The 20121-nt window shown below is 38.5% G+C and overlaps 1 protein-coding gene across 3 annotated transcripts in view; it reads right to left on the reverse strand.

Annotated features, from left to right (window-relative positions):
* The window catches only part of SPAG9 (sperm associated antigen 9), a gene marked incomplete at its 5' end in the record, with an annotated part of 63298 nt that overhangs the window by 12832 nt on the left and 30345 nt on the right, over window positions 1–20121 (reverse strand). For 2 of the 3 annotated variants that reach the window (XM_082008229.1, XM_082008230.1), the window contains 15 exons: window positions 432–659; window positions 1747–1918; window positions 2708–2875; window positions 3172–3264; window positions 3557–3686; window positions 5661–5834; window positions 6697–6753; window positions 8035–8165; window positions 8602–8653; window positions 8738–8890; window positions 9462–9519; window positions 12477–12598; window positions 13709–13808; window positions 14328–14538; window positions 18644–18797. In XM_082008229.1, the coding sequence (XP_081864355.1) occupies window positions 432–659; window positions 1747–1918; window positions 2708–2875; window positions 3172–3264; window positions 3557–3686; window positions 5661–5834; window positions 6697–6753; window positions 8035–8165; window positions 8602–8653; window positions 8738–8890; window positions 9462–9519; window positions 12477–12598; window positions 13709–13808; window positions 14328–14538; window positions 18644–18797 (2003 nt within the window). Of the gene's footprint in view, window positions 1–431; window positions 660–1746; window positions 1919–2707; window positions 2876–3171; window positions 3265–3556; window positions 3687–5660; window positions 5835–6696; window positions 6754–8034; window positions 8166–8601; window positions 8654–8737; window positions 8891–9461; window positions 9520–12476; window positions 12599–13708; window positions 13809–14327; window positions 14539–18643; window positions 18801–20121 lie in introns of all 3 variants that reach the window. The other variant, XM_082008228.1, reaches the window with a different exon arrangement.

The following is a 20121-nucleotide window of genomic DNA, read 5'->3' on the forward strand; positions in this document are numbered from 1 at the left end:
AGCTCTGAAGGGCATATGATAGAAAATATTAAGAATGACTACAGAGTAAACAGCTTCACTTAAATCTCTATTAAGACTTCACAAGATTTAAGGTCTATATCCACTTTCTCTCTAGTCATCTGTCAGTAAGATGTGCATTTCAAATATTGAATAACCTAAAAGCTCTCTTTAGACCATGCACAAGACAGAACTCTCTCAAAAGTATTTGAAAGAAGCAGTTCTCTACACCCATTTATTATCGCCTCCACGAAGTTTTCAGCTACAATTACACAATACAAGTACGTCAGACTTACAGGCTGTTTCTCAGAGTACTTGTTTTATGTTACCCCTGCTTACAGACAAGCTACTACATTAGACACTTGCACCATTCGATTCTCAGTTACATCTATCGGTGTTTGGCCACCCCTGGCATACCTGTAAGATTTTCATACCTGACTGTTTATCTGCCACTGGTGAGCCCCCATTTGCATCAAGAGCTACAGGTGCTCCTGCGATACCCTCTGCAGTACAGCCAACCACTGTTATTCCTCCTAGCAAGCTATCGGTGTCCGCAGAGCTGTTGCTAGTCATACTTCCACACAGCGATGACTTGTCTACTTGACTGGCATCTGCTTCTTGAGACCCTTCTTCTCCTGCAGGATAGTCTGTTTCCCTTGCTCCTGAAAGAGATTAAACTCACATGTTTCCTGTGGGGATAAAGGTGAATCACCTCTCCACCTAGTGACAAACTAAGCTTCAAACTGAATGAACTCTCCAGCAACTGAGATGCAGACACCTATCTACAAGCTTATTTTAACAGAATCAGCAGACATTAAAGATGCTATCACAAACCTCAAAAAGCAAAAAAGCAGTATCTAACATGCTGCACATCTGAATGTCATATGCCGTATTTCGATCTGCAGAGTTCTCCAGATAGTTTATTTCTATTTCAAATACATTTTTCATTAAAACTAGATTTCATAATAGTGCATATATGAAAGGATACCCATCTACATCTTTATGAAGATTTTAACTGCAATAGATCCTTTGTTCCAGAAGAAAAGCTGTTTTTCTCTCATACAACCCTCTCAAATACTTTTACGACCTAAAATATTATTCTTGGTTTCTTGAAATTTTTTTCGTATTTCACTATATTTTATGCTGTTTTGATTTTATAAGTTATACGTATTTTCAATGGAGCAAAACCTCAAGCTTGACTGGAAAGAGGTTTCTTCTGAGCTTATTAAACAAAACTACTTCACTGGAACCAGTGCTAAAGACTTCTATAAGTATAAGCCAAGAGACGAGAATCCAAAAGCACAATTAGTTCTTCTCCAGAATCCTAACATAACTAACAAGCTCTCCGCATACACTCTCAGTGTAACAAGGATTCCCTCTACAGGAAGCTCCAAGACTTGCTACTTTATCTTCAGGAGGCTGAAGAGGTCTAAAAGGCCAACATATTTTTCTTTTGTTATATAAAGTTCCATAAGACATTGGCACTATTATAATACAGCAGACAAAATACTTAGTCTTGGTTGCTGATATCTCTCTACCTTTGAGTTAATTTAGGTCAAGAGCCAACTGCAGAGTAGAACAGTAGAATAGAGGTCCAACAGTTTTCCCGCAACTAAACACTTTTTATTGCTGTGTTACAGTAACATTTTATTACACTAATAAACAAATCTTTCATTTTTCATTGCATTAAAAAAAATCCGAGTAAGATACAGTTAAAAAAGGAGGAGCTAAAACATCACAAGTCTTTACCTGGTACACTAGCAATACAAAGCACATGAGAATTGCAAACAATGAAACTGTCCAGAATATTTCCTGGTTGATTAGCATCAATAATGATAACTTTTGTAGCAGAATGTGTGCTAGTACAGATCCAAACTAGACTGGATAATTCTTCCTGATGTTTCAGCTCCTTCTGCTGGTCCTGAAGGAGAATAAAAGCAGAACAGAAGTGAACAGCAACAGGAAGGGGGACAAGAATAGAACCTTTGATCACGTATGTTCTTATGTTATCAGCTACAGAAATATACATAAATATGTGATAAGTTAAATATCTTTAATGCCGTTGTAAAATTACATGTAGTTACTTGTTCAGTACGTATTTGGAATATAAAAATCCTTCATATTTCATACTTGGGTAGAAAAATATAGAAAATAATTATACTGCATAATTATACAGTTAGACAAGTATAAAGTTACATAAGAACACTATTTACCTGCCAGCTACCACACTCAGCATCGCCATAGATTAATATGATGTACCAAAGCACTTAAAAATTATGCCTTTGTTTGATGCCTTTAATATGAATTCCATTCATTGCTTCTTCATGAAAACATGAAGAATAATATGTTTAAACAATGGCACAGACACCTAAAAAACCCTCATTTTTTTAAAAAAACCTCTGGCATTCAGAATAAGAACAATTCTGTCAAAAATATTTTTTAAAGCAGGCAGCACTGGTATAAGCAGTGTATCACTTTGATGTAAAATTAATTTGCTCCTCAGATTTGCCAACAAGCTGGCACACAGGAAAGAATCACAGTATTTTTATAGTTGGATTCAATAACCCAAATATCTTGGGTTGATGACTATCCAAGAGAAATCTATTTGCTAACAATAAACCTGACTACACAGTATTTTATTAATCTGCAGATATATGGTAAAGATGTTTTTACTACATAAACTATTCAACGTGCCTTACAGTGACCTTACCTTGAGCTCTTGGTCTAGTCTATCTAAGCTACTTTGAGATCCTGTTTGCTGCTTGTTGCCATCTGCATCCATACCAGTCACATCATTGTAGAATACACTAGCACCAACCACAGACCCGCCATCTCGTGTTTTCCCTCCTGACAGGTTTACCCCTACAGCACACCACAGCTTGAAAGAAAAAATAAATACTTCACTTAAATGTTAAAACTAAAAGAAAAAGAGACATACTCATTGTTAAATATGCTAAGTAATATCAAAATTATTATATATCTGCAGTCAATTTCAAGGAATTCATTAAGATTAAAATAATGTGCATTTACACTGAAGCTTAAATTTTGATTCACCTATGCTTTAAAAAAGAAACAATTATTTTCTTTTTGAAGTAAAGTTAAGTCTAAAATTAAAAAATATTCCAAGTCTCCAAGGTTGTCCAAGTCTCTATATCATCACTCTAAATATCCTACCTTCATAGAGGTATCCTTCTCATCTAAAGGTCTCAGGTAAACAGGTACAGGCAAGTTCTTCATCTTATTGTCACCCTGGGCACCATTTGCCACCTAGGCAAAAAAAAAACCAAAAAACAAACCACAAACCACAAAAAAAACCCCAAACCAAAACCAGAAAAGCATCCCCCTTTAAGAGGTTTACAGCCTTTGGAATCAGTTGATCAGACTTCGTTAAACACAGTTAAGAGTTTTGCATTGTGTTTTCCTTATAAAGATTCTTAACTGCAGAAGTTCAACAAAAAATGCTGGAATCACACAAACACAAGTTGTGAAGTTATACCTCGTTCAAATTTCACAAAGCATGAAGTCATTAACGCTACATTTGAAAACATAAGCATAGTACCTGTTTGTACTTCTGAGGTAGACTCCAGCCAAATGCTTGCACTCTACCATCCTCTTTCTGAACGTGTGCTTTCACTTGGCGATACTGCTCTCTTTTCTGCTCTCTGCGTGAGGCTAAACTGGCTTCAGTTCTAGGGAAGAATCATTATGAAAGAACCTGTTATTTTATGCTTTTTAGAATTCTGTGTGTAATGAGAGTTGCCATTAAACTCAATATACAAGATCTTTGTGGGAGCACTGGGTTACCAAAGGAGATCACTAGTTCTTCACATAGAAACCTATAGAACACCAGGTTTCTTGTGAGTTATTTAAGGGACATGTGAAAGACCTGCAAAACCAGAAAGTCTATTGTCAGTATCCTTAAAGAAAATTAACTTGGGTTATGTACCTCTATTAGAAGCTTTAAAAGCTGTAAACCAAAAGGACATATTGCCAAGAAGCAGCACAGGAGAAAAAAAATATTATAGCCACTCGTTAGCCTGACTCATGTTGTTCTGTTTTTCCATTGAACTTAAAGTGAAAGTATCTGTACAATTACAGCTGAGCTACAACACCTGCATATAAAAGTGTACCAAGTGCTGCCTCCTGTGCCTACATGCACTTTTATGAAAGGCAGTGATATTCACCAAATTGAATACTACTGCCAGGTACCCAGAGTCCTCATCCACTGCTGGGCATTTCACTCTGCACTATATTGACTTCTTATGTATCAACATTGACTTCAGGAAAACATTGTACTTCATTTACAGAATCACAGAATCACTAAGGTTGGAAAGGACCTTCAAGATCATCAAGTCCAACCATTAATCCAGCCCCACTATGTCCGCTAAACCATGTCTTGAAGCGCCACATCCACACGTTTTTTGAACACTTCCAGGGATGGCGACTCCACCACCTCCCTGGGCAGCCTGTTCCAATGCCTGACCACCCTCTCAGTGAAGAATTTTTTCCTAATATCCAATCTAAACCTCCCCTGGTTTAGGCCATTTCCCACTTGAGGCCATTTCCTCTTGTCCTATCGCTGGTTACTTGGGAGAAGAGGCCAACACCCTCGTTGCCACAACCCCCTTTCAGGTAGTTGTAGAGAGCGATGAGGGCTCCCCTCAGCCTCCTCTTCTGCAGGCTAAACAACCCCAGTTCCCTCAGCCGCTCCTCATAAGACTTGTGCTCCAGACCCCTCACCAGCTCCGTTGCCCTTCTCTGGACACACTCCAGCACCTCAACAGCCTTCTTGTAGTGAGGGGCCCAAAACTGAACACAGGATTCAAGGTGGGGCCTCACCAGTGCCAAGTACAGGGGCACGATCCCTGCCCTGCTCCTGCTGGCCACACTAGTGCTGATACAGGCCAGGACGCTGTTGGCCTTCTTGGACACTGCCGGCTCATGTTCAGCCGGCTGTCAACCAGCACCCCCAGGTCCCTTTCCGCCGGGCTGCTCTCCAGCCACTCCTCCCCAAGCCTGTAGCGTTGCATGGGGTTGTTGTGGCCGAAGTGCAGGACCCTGCACTTGGCCTTGTTAAACATCATACAGTTGGCCTCTGCCTATCGATCCAGCCTGTCCAGATCCCTCTGCAGAGCCCTCCTACCCTCCAGCAGATCAACACTCCCACCCAACTTGGTATCATCTGCAAACTTACTGAGGGAGCACTCGATTCCCTCATCCAGATCATCTATAAAGATATTGAACAAGACCGGCCCCAGAACCAAGCCCTGGGGAACACCGCTTGTGACCGGCCGCCAGCCGGATTTAACGCCGTTCACCACAACTCTCTGGGCTCGGCCATCCAGCCAGTTCCTCACCCAGCGAAGAGTAAACCCATCCAAGCCACGAGCCGCCAGTTTCTCCAGGAGGATGCTGTGGGAGACGCTGTCAAAGGCTTTACTAAAGTCCAGGTAGACAACATCCACAGCCTCTCCCTCATCCACTAGGCGGGTCACCTGGTCATAGAAGGAGATCAGGTTGGTCAAGCAGGACCTGCCTTTCATGAACCCCTGCTGGCTGGGCCTGATCCCTTGGTTGTCCTGCATGCTATTTATCTCAGGGGATTAAAAAAGAGTAAATACTTGATAGAGCATATCTAGTATTATAAAACCAAAATGTCTTACTCTTCACTGAGGAATTCAAAGGCTCTAGACTTGTCACTTGGTAATTGAGATAAGGTGCTGCTTCTTTTCTTGACTGATGGCGTAATATGTGAGGTTGGAGCATTATATTTAACATTGACAGGAGGTTCTGGTTTCTTAGCTGTATTGCTAGATGAACTGAAGAGCCTGCTAAAACTAGAACAAGAAAAAAAAGGTAGATGATAGTTAAGATTTGTAAGATACATCTAAATTTGACTATGCAGGCAAAACACTGCATATGCTAGCCTGCTTAAGCCAGTTAGACTAAGGAACTGGAGCCCAATAGCCACCTCACACTCAGCAACACTCTCAAAGCACAGAAACTCATGTCAGTAAGAAAAATTCTCAAAGAATTATTATCCCATTTGTTTATAAAATTTAATGGGATCTTCATCTTGAATGAAGATCTACAGGGAACCAACAAAATTAGGATGTTAACACCACACCTGGAAGACAGTGTTGTAAAGTGTATTAGTTCATGCACAGAGCACTTCAAAAATCTCACCATTTTCTAGGCTAAAAGGTAAAACAGTTATCAGCAAACCACAACACCAAAGGATTATTTGGCAAATATCCTGTTGTGAATAACACTTCTAGATTTTAAAAGCTGGAAGTTAGAAAGGAAAATTTAACAATCAGTAAGCAGTACTTCATAAAGGAAAAGGAAGCTGAAATAAATGCAATCTACAGGAGCTATTCAGGTTTCTGCTTTTCATCGTAAAAAAGAACCCAGAAAAATGTTCAGAACAAGAGCCCTGATGCGTATTCAGCTAGATAAAAATTACAGCACTTTGGCATTTAACTTCACAAAGTGCACAGCCATTCACTACGTGATGCAGCTTACGATACATTTTGTCTTCAAGAACAGGCTTACCGAGCTGGCATGCTAGGTAACAAGAGGAGAACAGTTAAGACATCTTCGTCTGCCAAAAGATAATTAGCCAACATACAAAAATGTGCCAGCTAATTGGTTAGGGTCTTTATTATTTTTGCCAGCGAGTTGTGTTTCAATACTTACAACTGCCAAATGCTTGATCTCTTCTTTTCTTGCATGGCTGGATTTTCTCTTGATGCTCTACAAGAAATGAATTCCAAGTTTACTGAATAAGCATTAATTAAAAAAAAAAAAAAAAAGGAATGGAACAGAACAGTGTGTAACTCTTATTTAAAGAACCAGGATAACATATCGAAGGTATCAAAGCTTGTTTCTTCACACTGCCACTTCTTTTCCGATCAGAGCGCAATATTGAAATTCTCACTAGATGAACTGAAGTTACGTAATGATCATCCACATTTATTTGCATCACAAACACAACTGGCGAGTGCTTTTCAGACAGCAGAGACAGATCTGTGTAACACTTTGCAATGAAGACAGCTAGTAGAAAGCAGCAAACGGTTTAGAATTCTTTTGCCTCCTGTTTTTTGATATTTTAAACATTGCCTTTTATTTTAAAACCTCTTACTCCTCAACACATCAGTAAATAAATGATAAAGTGATTGTTCCTGAAGCCAGAGATTCATTAACAGAGATAGGGGAGTATTGCTACAGGAGACAGTAGCTATAGAAAAGCAAGCCATGTCTGCTTGGGGATACATATTTTTCCTCTCTCAGACTCAGAGTTGAAATGGGTCACAAGTATTGAGGACAACTGACAAAATTAAATGCCACTATTACACCTGGCCGTCAGGCGGCACTAAATGACACCATTACCGCTGGACACAGACACGGCTCAGGGGGGTGCGACAAGAATAAGCTGGGCTGAGATCCAAGGCTGAAGACTTTTGTTTTTAAAAATCACATCTTCCAAACAACGCAATATTCAGGATGCAGATTAGACCAAATCACCACCTTTATTGCTTACATTTAAGCAAACCTTGCAGGGTTTTAAAATTATGTCCTTCCTGAACAACCCAAGTCCTTACAAATGGGTTACACTCAGTCTGAAGACTGTATGTTGTTCCTGTTTTGCCAGCTCAGCTGACAGCTGGGCCCACTGCTTTAAGGTATGTGCACACACACACACAGAGTAATTTTTTCTGCCCACCAAATTAAAGCTATTTACAATTACCAAGTTTTGTAACTGGTCCAAGATACACACTTTTCTTCAGGGGATGCTTATTTCACATCATATGAAGTACACGTCTTCACCGAGGTCTCACTAAGAACCCATTTTGAAAAGATAAGGTACATGTCCATAACTTAAAAACAAAGTTATTCATGGGCATGTAGGGAAACGAGCAGAAGGGCAATTAAGGCCTCATAACATAACCTACTGACCAGACCACTCGGCAGCTAAAAATCAAAAGCTTGTAAAATCCAAGGAGCTCTATCAAAGATTTTAAAAGAGCCTTTTACCTTATCATCTCAGTCCATCGGACAGCTTCCTGAAGCTCCATCAGCCTCTCTTTATACTGATTTCTTTCCATCAGAACACGGGCCATTTCAACACGAGTAAAACGCTTCCGCTGAGCGGTGGGGACATCACTCTGAACACACAAAAAAGCAAACATGGGATGAACAAAGGAGCACAGTAGGGCCTTGCAGAGTCAGGCTCTGCCTTCTGATAAGAGTCAGTTTAGGGCACAATTCTGGATTCCAAATTGTTTGGGTCTTCGTAAAACTAACTCAATTTTACCCTCCTCTCCTCCCATCCTTTGTGTGTAGTGTAATCTGAATAAAACCCCCCCAGTTCTTCAAAAAGAACGTGACATACAATAATGGGCAGAGAGGAAAGAAAAAACTAGACATGGTCAGTTTAAGTTTACTTGTGCTCTTCAGATTTTTTTTTTTCTGAAACATGGAGGAAGTTTACCACCACTTATTAAACAGTAAAGTTTAGTAGCACTCACTAAACCCATGTGAATTTCTAAAGTCCCATTGTGAATTATACATACAAAAATACACACACACACATAGACCTACATCATCATCCTCTTTAGCTTTCTGTCTTGCTTCCTCTGCTTCTGCACGAGCCCTAAATACAAAATAAAAAATAGATGCATTAGATACCACAGCAGGGATTTTTCTTTCTTCGTCACAACCATGGAATTAAACTTACTTTTTTAGCTCTTCTTCCAGTTCCTTATTCTTCTCTTCAAGTTTTTGTTTTGCTTGTTTTACAGCCTCTAATTCACCTTGTAGTACATCCTTCTCACAGGTCAATTCATCCACCTTTGCTATCAAATCATTCTTCACTACATTCAGTGCATTTCTACACAAACATTTAAAATACACCATTATAAGGATGACTAGGGTCTCATAGTTTAGCTTCAGCCTGATTTTATTCTTAAATCTGAAGACCTACAAATTTCTTACACAGAACTGCTGTAAAAAGATACAGCTTTCTAAAACAGGTCAGCCCTCTCACCCCGAATCTCAAATGCTCAGAGACATTCACACGTCTGTATTAGAAAAAAGTACAGATAAATCAGAGCAGTTTGCTTAGAGGTTGAATTCCTCAGCAGTGCTCCTATGGATTAGCTTCTGCAGTTACAGCTGTGTTTCTAAAAGAAAAGGCAGGGAGTTGATCTCATCAGGACACTTTTCTTGTAGCCTTACAAGGATAAAAGCAGCTTTTGCTTCTTCGGTCCTTAATTTCTAGAATACCAACTAAGCTATATATTTAGCCAAATATACCTGCAAATTCAAAATACTTATACCACTACTACTCTTAGAACTGGAAGCACATTTGTATAATTTCAACTTTCTGTGTATTAAGATATAGAAGATATAAAAAAACAACAGAGATGGTCAGTTTTTTTTACATACACATTCTCACTTACTTTGTCTCCAACAGCTGAGTATTTTCCAAAATAAGGTTTTCAACCTCACGACCCATTCCTTTCCAAAGGAAACAAACACATGAAATTAGCAGATAAAATGGATGTTTTTACAAAACCTACGTTTTGCAATTGTCTAAGAACAGCTGAGTTGTAAGTATGACAAACTTGTTAGAAAAACTGAGCTGTCTGAAGTTTCAGGACCTACCTTCTACAATTAGCTTTCCCCTCCACCTTCTTCCCAATCTGCCTTCAGTTAAAGCCTAAAGGCAATCCTGACTAACCACAGGCTAGTCTATACATTTTCAAGAGGTTACATTACTAAGTCAAGAGCCAAACATGGCACCCCTGGGAAAGTATTAGTCCATAAAAAGTTAAGTTTAAAATGCTTGACTGTCTTTTATACCGTGTTAGATACAAAAGTGTATCAGTTACACATACAAGACATGCTGAATTATAAAGCTCAGATTGCAAAAGCCCTGCAGATCTCCCCAGAGCAAATGATACCTTACCAAAGAAATTATGGTCTTTAAAGCCCATGCATTCCATGTAAAGCAAAAACAAGAACAAGAAACATTTCATGTAAGGTGCAGTATGAGTGAAGGGCAATACTTACGAAATAAACAGTGAATTAAAACAAAGCCACCACCAAAAATTTGAAATGGAATGTGATGTGGTTACAAGCAGGATTTATACGAAAGACAGGTGTTAAAGAAAGTTGTCACAACCATTTCTATTGGTCAGACCGCTTATAAAAATCCGCAACTTAGTAAAAGTCTATATTAATTTCTGTGAAATATTTCAGAAGCACAGTACTTGGAAGAAATGCCGAGTCATTCAGTAAAAGTTTCAAATGAATATGCCACTATGAAAAAAGTGAACTCCACTTTTCATATAGCTACTTCCATATTATTTAAATTTCTGGAAATTAATTTCTCACCCTATTATTCTATTCTACTGTAGGCATGCAAACAATCTGCATGGAGGCCTTTTAAAATACTCTATGAACACAATCTTCTAAGCAACTCTGGTAACAGAAGACTTAAGATGTTTGGATAACAATTAAAAAAAAGGACCTATAAATAGACATGCAAGACAAAGTTCCCTCTTTTGGAATTTCTCGGTTTTGGTAAATGACATTTAATAGTGAAGGAACTTTGATAAGCTATTGTTACTGCATCAACATCTGTAGAAATCCCCTACACTACAGTCATCGAGAGGTTTTTTTTATGCAAATGGCTATTGCTTTTTAAATGTTTTGAGTATTCACAGAAAAAAAGTACCTAGGATCACTTCCAACAGGTTTCAGGATCCTTTATAATGCAAGAACAAAAACTAGGAAGCCAAGAGTGCAAAGGCAAAAAAAAAAAAGTTACCAAGCAGGGAAAAAATGCAGAGAATGTATTTTATGAGAGCAGCAGCCAAGAACGCCTAACTGTAGAAGCAACAGATTTCAAAGAATTTTTTTTAAAAAAGAAGCATACACACCAGAATATTCCCCTGGGTATGCAGCCCAAGAGAAAACAGATTAGAGAATCCCAATTAACTACTTTTACAGAACTCCAAACTCAGGTTTAATGCTTACTTAGAACAGATCCAAATGCTTGAAACACACTGACTATCCTGGATGCAGATGTGGCTTTCAGGTAACAGAGAGTAATTCGGAGTATGGTTGTGCTCAAAGTGAAATGATGATTATAAAGTAAAACTTTTAGACCAACACATTCTGCATAACAAACGCAGTTACCACAACGTGTTCATTCTGCACACACTGGTGTTTCTAGCACTAGTTTTACAGAAAGCGTTAATGAAGTCAGTGACAAACTTTTGATACATTATACTATATTATTTTGTCCATGGAAAACAAAGCATCTCTTATCAGGAAGTCCTGACAATAATTGGATTTCTTTAAACAATTTATCATACAGCAACTTCCATCCCTTAGCTACATGTTAATAGTTCTTCTCCAGTATCTGTATTTTGTGAATGCAGAATGTGCCATTAGTTGTCCCTGTGACAACACAGCGCAAGAGTTTTGGATGAAGTATGTTCCAGCGAGGATGCGGTAGTCCCCACCGCTCAGGATTCAAGGCAGCAGAGTGACTACAAAGAAAACCCATCTCTCAGACTGGAGATAGGGCTATTACTCCAAGCGAGTAATGCTTTGCAGAAATGTCACCTATTTGATGGAAAATAAGTTTCTGGTGGAACACTGAACAATCAGAAATCCAGATTGCACACACAACAGTTCTAACTAATACTGCTAACAATCTGTATTTCTGCCAGGTCAGACGACAAAAGCAAACAGACTGCTGATTTTCTATATACAACCCACTTCTAAAACACACAAGAGTTGCATCTGCATTTCATATATTCCATAGTATCAGCTTTCATTATTTCAAAATGAACCCTGAACACTGATATGGCCAGAAATATATGTTGTTTATAGAAAGATCCTTCTTTTAACAACCTTTTTGCTCCTGATAAACTCATATTCCCAAAACCTACATTTTTTTTCATTCAGCACACTAGTAGCAACAAGCTGCTTAGGGGGCGAAAGAGAAATGTGGGTTCCCCCTCCCCTTTCAATTAATGGTTTGATTCTCAAATTACCACCATCGCATTCTGCTGCAATTCTCTCTTCCAAGTTAAATTCCATAGAGAGGGGATAAAGCCGGCCATTACAGATTGGGCACAATCTGAACTGAGCTACCTAAAACTAGTTCAAGATAAAAATTCTTGCTCGATATAAAAATCCTTGTGTCAGAGAACATATAGTGAGATCTGAAATAGAGAATAGTGTAAGAAGTGCCCCAAAAGATTAAAGCTGGTATCATTATATTGACAGAAAGAACAAACACTTTCTCTTGTTTTTTTGCATTCCAATGACCGCCTTAGGACGATCCTCAAAAGATTTTAATGCAAAGAAATCCTAACAGTAAATCCAGCAAGGATAATTAAGCATTCCACTAACAAGGAAAATTCCTCTAAAGGGCATCTTTAAATAACCTTTCTTACCCAGTAAATCTGCACCTTCATCCACATCTCCAATTAGGCCAGAACCAGCAGATGACAGCTCTTCAAAGAGTGACTCTGTATTACGGTCAAATGCTTTGTTCTCTATGCCTTTGGTAGGAGTGCTATTCAAAAAAATTAAAGCAAGACAAAAAGAGCAGAAAGAAAACATTCCCACAACAAAGTAAGTTTTCTCTGTTTTTACCAGTAGTTCATTCTGTTACCCCCCAAAAACCCAGAAGTAAAGCTCTCAGAATCTTTCAGATGGCTTAGAGTCCTAGATTCTATTTTCAAACACTACTTTGGCATCGAGATTCCAAACTTGAGATAGCTGCTGATATTGAGCTGGTCAGGATTTTAATAAATTAAAGCATATCAAGTTTTGGCATATAGAGATTCAGCCCTATCGGGACTTAGTCAGCCCAAATGCCTAAAGAACAGACAGCTCAGCCAAACTGGAAGTCATTTAATATAACAAGAATGCAAGAGAACCGAATAGTCAGAGATCAAAATACTCTTCTGGCCAGAACAACGGCTCCTTTCACAGAAAGATCTTACACCATTAACATTCACTATCCAAGGTAGTTTTTTCCATCTCATCACAAGAATGAAACACAGACACACAACGTATTTGAAGGACTTGTGGCTAGACCCTAAATTGTTCAGGGCTTGCCTAAAAGATCAGGGACACCCACTACTACTAAAACACCATTTGCTTATTTTATATAGGGCTTTAGAGTTTTTGACAGAAATGTTAACCTCCACAAGCAAAAACCTGCAAGGAAGCAGGCTCTGGCAAAACCATTCTGCCAACACTGGGATTCCACCCATCAGAATCGGATAGATAAATGCTGTAACATTTGCAACGTCGGTTATAAGTCCAGATTTTAAAGACATGGGTGAAAACACAAGGGCCCAGCTTGGAAAATGCTAGTACCTTGAAACCCAGACCTAGGGAGAAAAGGCCTCTTGTATAGATCCTTTGCTTGAAATATGGAAAGAATATTTAAGCCTTCTTAAGTCTGTTGTAATATGAAGTACCCTGAACATTCATCAGCTGTAGCAACAGAACGAAGAAGTGCTGTTGTACTTAAAACCTCCTGAGGAATTTGGGGAAGTAAGGTAACAGAAGTAGGAAATTTATCACATAATGCATGAACTCAGTCTGGTGAGATTTCTAAACAAGTCACAAGTTCAAAATCGGTCTTTCTACTCAAATCAAACACACTACTTACCTGGAACCCTTATATCCACTGAGATCTTTATCCATATCCAACTCTGGAGTTGACTCAATGATTGCCTGAACTTCAGATTTTTCTTCATTTTCATTTCCACCTAGGGAAAAGGCAGTGGTACATTTCCATAAACAAAATCACTGTGACACAGGACATTACCTCCATGCAGTTGTTCTTAATCAATCATCAACTCAGACTTCTGTTCAAAAACTTATCAAGGCAATTAAATGAGAAGACCTATGAATTTTGATACTCCAGCACAGACACTGGAATATTCTAAGCAACTCTCTCCTGAATTTAACTTAAGTCATCCAAGATTAGCTATTCCCCAGTACTTCTACTTCTCCAAGTGGATGTCTATCTCATCTCATGACTTTTCCTGTCTAGATGAATACCATTTCTGCTGCTTACAAGGAAGTGTCAAATAATTCCAATTCTAGAAAAATAACGACTAAAGCCACTTATAAGCAACTGACTTAAATCTCTAACCAATATTCTGTATTCCTGAAAATATTGAGTCAAAAAACATTTCTCATTTGTGGCACAATTAAAGAAAGTTCATAACGGATTAAATATGAGGTCCATAGTAAGCATATACTAAAGAGTTAAAGCAGCTCACCAGTAGACACATTTCTTGTCTCTTGAGCTACCTGTACTTCAATGTTCTTGCTTACATCCACCTTCTCATTCAGCATGTCTGTGCCCTTTGCAAGTCCTTCAACATCTTCCTTTTGAGGAGTTTCAGCAGGCAGTACAGGCACATCTGAAGCAGCTGTGGATGCTGGAGTAGTAGCTTTTGAGCCTGCTTGGCTAACATCAGAGAGCTCATCCTAACATTGAACATTACCATTAAAAAATGAACAAGAATTAAAGTATTATTAGAAGAGTTAGGCATCTAAATTAGAGAACAAACACCAAAATTACTGTGTTTTACTGAAGAATATGCAAACGCAAATAAGCGGGAATGGAAAGGCTACTTTAAGCCAGTACTACCAAATTCATCTTTAGATTACAGCTATGGTTTCACTTCTATTAAGGAGGTCATAGCTACATAAAACATGCCCTTATTTTTAATACTAATGTTTGATCTCAGTTGATTATTATAGTCACAAGTTTAGGGTGCTTTTCTGCTAAGTCTTCTAACAATAGGCAGCATTCCCACACTGATAATCCTTCTAGCTGCACAATGAACCGCTGAATCTTCCCAAAGCGGTTATAAAATGTTTAGTTGTTCAAAATATGCATGATATCTTAAAGCACCTTCTTAAAAAGTAGACATTGAAGCACTGATGCAGTACATGGATTTAACAGATCTAGAAGTACGGTATTTGCAAGCACTTCACCCAAACTGTTCTTACACGCTTTCCAGTCTGCGCTGTAAGCCCCGGATAACACTGGGAACAAGACACTAAACGGCAGCGACTACTCATCTGCTTAGATTTCAGATCCACTACAGAACACCAGTAAATAGCTCCTTCTTAGAAGCCAATTCCTGGCAACAGTTTACACTACAGTGAGACTGTATCAGGAACCACAAGCATGGCTATGAACCCAGCTGCTGGAATCAAGGTTATGGTCATTACTGGGACAGGGCTGCATCAGGCACTGTGTTTGAGGGCAGGCTGGACTGCGTTTGATGTAACTAGAGGCTACTACCTGGAAACAGTAATAGCCTTTTTCTGGACCCGTCGTCTTTGGTTCACATTGCACCCCTCATTCACGACCAGAGCCATACCAGTATCCTGACGTCTTACCTATGACTTCAGCAGCACGTAACAGTGAAGAGCTCACTCCAGATATGAAAACAATTTGGTCTGTTTAGGCCAGTATTTTCTAGTGTACAGCATTAGAGGAATCTCCTTGGCAAAACTCAAGATGAAGCACCAAGGCTTGTATGTGCAAAATGAAGGCAGAATGGTTAAGTTTTGATAAAAAGTTCTTGTAGGGTTTTGTTTGGGAATCGGAGGTGAAAGCAAAGCCCATAGACAAGTCTGTGACATTTAAAGAGGACATATCTATTGGCTCAGGAAGCCTAAACTTGTCAATAATGAAGCAAGTTTAGATTTTGTGAAGCATCAATTCATTGTACTGCTATCTTCCCTTTTTGAAACAGAAGTGAAATTGAAGTTTAACGTTACTTAAAAAAAAAATACAAGAGATACCTGCATATAGACATGCATTCTCCCATTTGTACCTAGTGGAAGATTAGTAAGAATTGTAATTTCTAAATTTTTACTTTGGAACTTCTTGGCAAGATAAGATTTTAATTTGTGGGGTCAGGGAGGAAAATACACATTTATGTGTATCAGCGTAAGTGAAAAGCTTGCATGCTATAGTGACATCCCCACATAGAATTTGTAAGCCTTAGAAACAACATTCAGCACTTTCAAGACCTGCCTATCAATTACTAAGACAGGATGAAAACTGGAAGTAAATTCCAAAATAAACCAATAATCAGTATTTGATATTCTGACAAAATTATTCAGAAACAGTCAGCTAACAAATACCACTAAAGGAAAAACACACATACACTTACCCATAGTAATACAAGGCAACAAAACTGACATATTAACATGTTACGTCCATTAAAAAAAAAAGCTACACAATTTAGCCAATTGCTTTTTGAACTGGTGACGTTCAGCTGCTGGATAATGATTTATACTTCAGCAAGCAGATACAGAGGAAGTGGTACCCCTTACCAAGGGAATCCAGAGTTCACACAAACTGTGAATAAAACCGCAACAGAGCTGTTGGCTCTGTTCAAACATGTCTACATCTTTGTATTCTAAAAGCATCCACTAACTGATGCAGCACAGACCGATCACCGACTTTCAAACAAAAAGCTCAAGAAAAGCTGCTTGATAGTGCAAGAGAAAATAGTAGAGAATGATCCTTTCCTTAAGAGAATTCCAAATAATCTATTTTACAATTCTGACTTTTATTATCTACTGTATTTTTTTAGTTAACTCTTGAAAACTATACCGATTAGACTATAATGAATGTTTGGTCTAGAATTAATGAAAATGAAATGCAATTCCATTAAGTGACAATGAATTAATCAAAATATCTCAAAGCCTAACTATTTGACAGTCAATGCTGGGTTGACTTAGCAAATCTGACTTTTTTGGCAATGCTGCCCAAAGACTTTTCCTGAAAAAAAGAAAAATTAGTTAAAAATTCAAAAACTGAATCTGAAGAAGCAGTAGCTCATCCGCAATGCTTTGCAGAAATAAGCAGAAGAGAATGAATAGTACATAATTGTATGTTGTCTTACAATGACATCCAGCAACGTCAGTACTGTACAAGCTATAGGGTAACCCAGTCTTTTTCGTCTGAGTTTCTCCCTGACACCTACTCTTTGTGATACTTTTAAAGAAAACACTGACTATTAATGAAATGTTCACGCATGAGTGGAAAACAGATGCCTTACAGCAGCAGTATCTTGCCTTTGCCTTGTACTTGATGTTAGAAGTATTTAGAGGAGTAAAAGTATTAGAGAAGAATGTTTCAAATTCTGATTATGACTTCAACATATCATGTTATTCAATGGGTTCACTTCAGAAGTACTTTACATTCACAGCTAAAAAGCTAAGATGATGTTTTAGACCCAAGGGACATATTCTGACTAACGAGGTTTGAAAAATTAATCCATGCTGTTTTGTAAATTCTCTTTTAGCAGTGCATTATTTTTAGAAGAACTATACCAAAAAGCCCATTTTGACAATGTATAGTAACAAATATAATTTTCTGAGGGGACAGGATGGGATCAGAGACTTCCCTTTATACCCCATCTCCAACTACCCTTACTCATAACTTAAGTTGTATTTCAGAGAGCTCTCCTAAAGTCTGTCCAATTATTGATGTTAATTGGGTTAGGAAAAGGGAATAGGACAAATTTACGATACAAAAATGGTCCTAGCCAAGAGTTTAAGTGACAAATTTTTAGATCCAAAAAATTTGTTGTCACTTTGATATGTTTATAATTAACCATTACTTACACTTCCCATTATCTCCATATGGCCTCTAGGAAAAAAAAAAAGAAAAAAAAGAAAAAAAGAAAAACCCCCACAAAACAAAACAATCTGGGTTTCAATTATTTCTGGATAGCTTTTTAATTCTTATCACTTTAATATTCCCCTGCTAGGTATTAAGTTCAGTTCGGAGGAAATTCCCCTCAACTGTATGCCTTTTCCAAGATAACAGTGCATCCATAGTCTTCAAAAAAACCTCATCAACCTATAGGGAGGCTTTACACATTCTGGAGTTCTTCACCCTGCAGATCCCTCCTCCCGCTGTGTTGTTAGTGCACCATAGTCCCGACTGCCAGATTCAGCACACTCCAACACCACTCCCCCATTTTTCCATTTCTGCAGCTTGTTCTATGCCACCCTCTCACTGTTGGAACACAGAACAATTGCAGGAATTATAGCCAACCTACATGTAAGGGAAATCATACTCACAGGCTAATTTAGGAAAGTTAGGTCATTCTCAACTCTGTGGTATACCTACGCTACACGCCTGATAGTAGGCAGAGGCTGCGTTGAGAGTACTGCCTGTGTAGTAACCACAGCATTCCTTCTAAAGCAATATTAAACCATCAGACCTGTTTACACTAGTTGCATATCTAGTGTGGAAAGAACAAGTGACTGACCTTTGGAAACGGTCCTTAGTCAGAAAGAACGAACCCACTCCTGTGAGTAAGAGGAGAACTAGCCTGTACTACCACTCATTCGGAAAACGCAACCCAAACTCCATTTCTTCCAATAAATAAGATCCCTCAAAGCTCATTTGAGTAAGCAACACACTTGGCTTACATAAATACAATTTAAGGGTTTCCCTCCTCCCCTTCAATTTACTTTTTCTCCCCACCAAGGATCTCTTATCTGTTTATGGGAGTTCCTCCCACCACACCAGGCAGCCAAGCTGCACGCTCACCTTCAGGCTTGTGTGGGACCGTGGCTGGCTTAGCTCATGGAATTTCCAGTGCTCTGACCCAGGCGTTTCCCCCGCTTCTCTCTGTGTTTCGGGCGTAAGTAGTGCATCTCCTGGAGGTAATGGGAAGATGCCCAGTGATATCGGACGCTCCTTTCTGCTTGAAAGAGAGACAGGTTTCATCAGCCATTTCAGACATCACACAATATATTTTCCTGGATGCTTCTGAAATCAGCAGGGAAGTGGTAAAATTATCGGTTCAAACATTCATATGCTACTCTCTATTAAATATACAATGCAGCATACACTGTTTGTATTACAGCACATAATTCCTCATTTCACATTAATTGCAAATAGTCTATACCATGGCTTTAAGCAGCAGTTATTGATTGCACTAAAGCTAATCTATAGTAAACAAGTTTTACAGAAGTGGAACACAAACAGGAGTATGAGATGAAAATGTTGCCTTATTTCAGACTAAATTAGTCTTCAGCAAATACTCTTAAAAATACCATGTTGCACTTTTTTTTTTTTGCAAGATACAGCACCACGTAACTTCTACAAACGGTCAACAGCTAAATCATTAACTGCAGCATTTGGGAAAGTTGTAAACAATCAGCTTAAAGTCCAACTCCTCGCGAAATTTATGGTATTTTTCTTCTGAAGATCACAGGAATTACATGCATTTATATAACTGAAAAAAAATGGGTCCAGGAATTACCGATGTTAAAACTAGCCCAGCCAAACATTGCATAGTTTTGACCAAAATCAGTTCAACACTCTACTTTGCCCTAAAGCTGCACAAAAGCTTGTGCCAATAAGGCAAATTATTGCATTCCCACTCCTCACCGTCTCTGCTACCTTTATCACTTCCCTATGGCAAATTCCAAAGCTTCGTATATTGACCCTCAGGAAAAAAAAAAAAAATCCAAGTCAATCTTGCTGTCAGAGAACAAAAAGATTAATTATTCCTGCTAGCAAGAGACAAAAACATTGTGCAGAATGCAATTCATAGGATGCTACAGCCAGCCCTGAAAAGGAAAAGTATCAGCCAGGCACAGAATGGAGATAAAGCAAAGTATTTGTTCAATCAGAATAATCAAATACAGAAAAAAAAAGACTGTAATCAACTAGCACAGCTTTAAGTATACTAAAGACAGATGATAAAAATGTGCACAGGTGATGGCAGAAAATTACGCTTCTTGAGAGAAAGCATCGCCCGCAAGTACCCCTGCAGAGACAATCCAGACAAAATACTAAGATTTGAGAGATCTCGTATTTTAGCACTAGAAAAAGTCAATTCACAACTATATATACTTTCTTTTGCAAGGCTTTTCACACATTAAAGACAACCTAGGCAGAATTCTATGCAGAATTAGTACGTGCAGAAGAAGAGGTAGTCAAGAAGGTTAGCGATTAAGCAGTAAACTCGTTTCGGTAAATTTTACATTGCCGGAAAACCCACGTTCAAGCAATTTAAT

This window comes from Phaethon aethereus (genome assembly GCF_964289735.1).
Source record: "Phaethon aethereus genome assembly, chromosome: 18".
NCBI classification, from domain to species: domain Eukaryota; kingdom Metazoa; phylum Chordata; class Aves; order Phaethontiformes; family Phaethontidae; genus Phaethon; species Phaethon aethereus.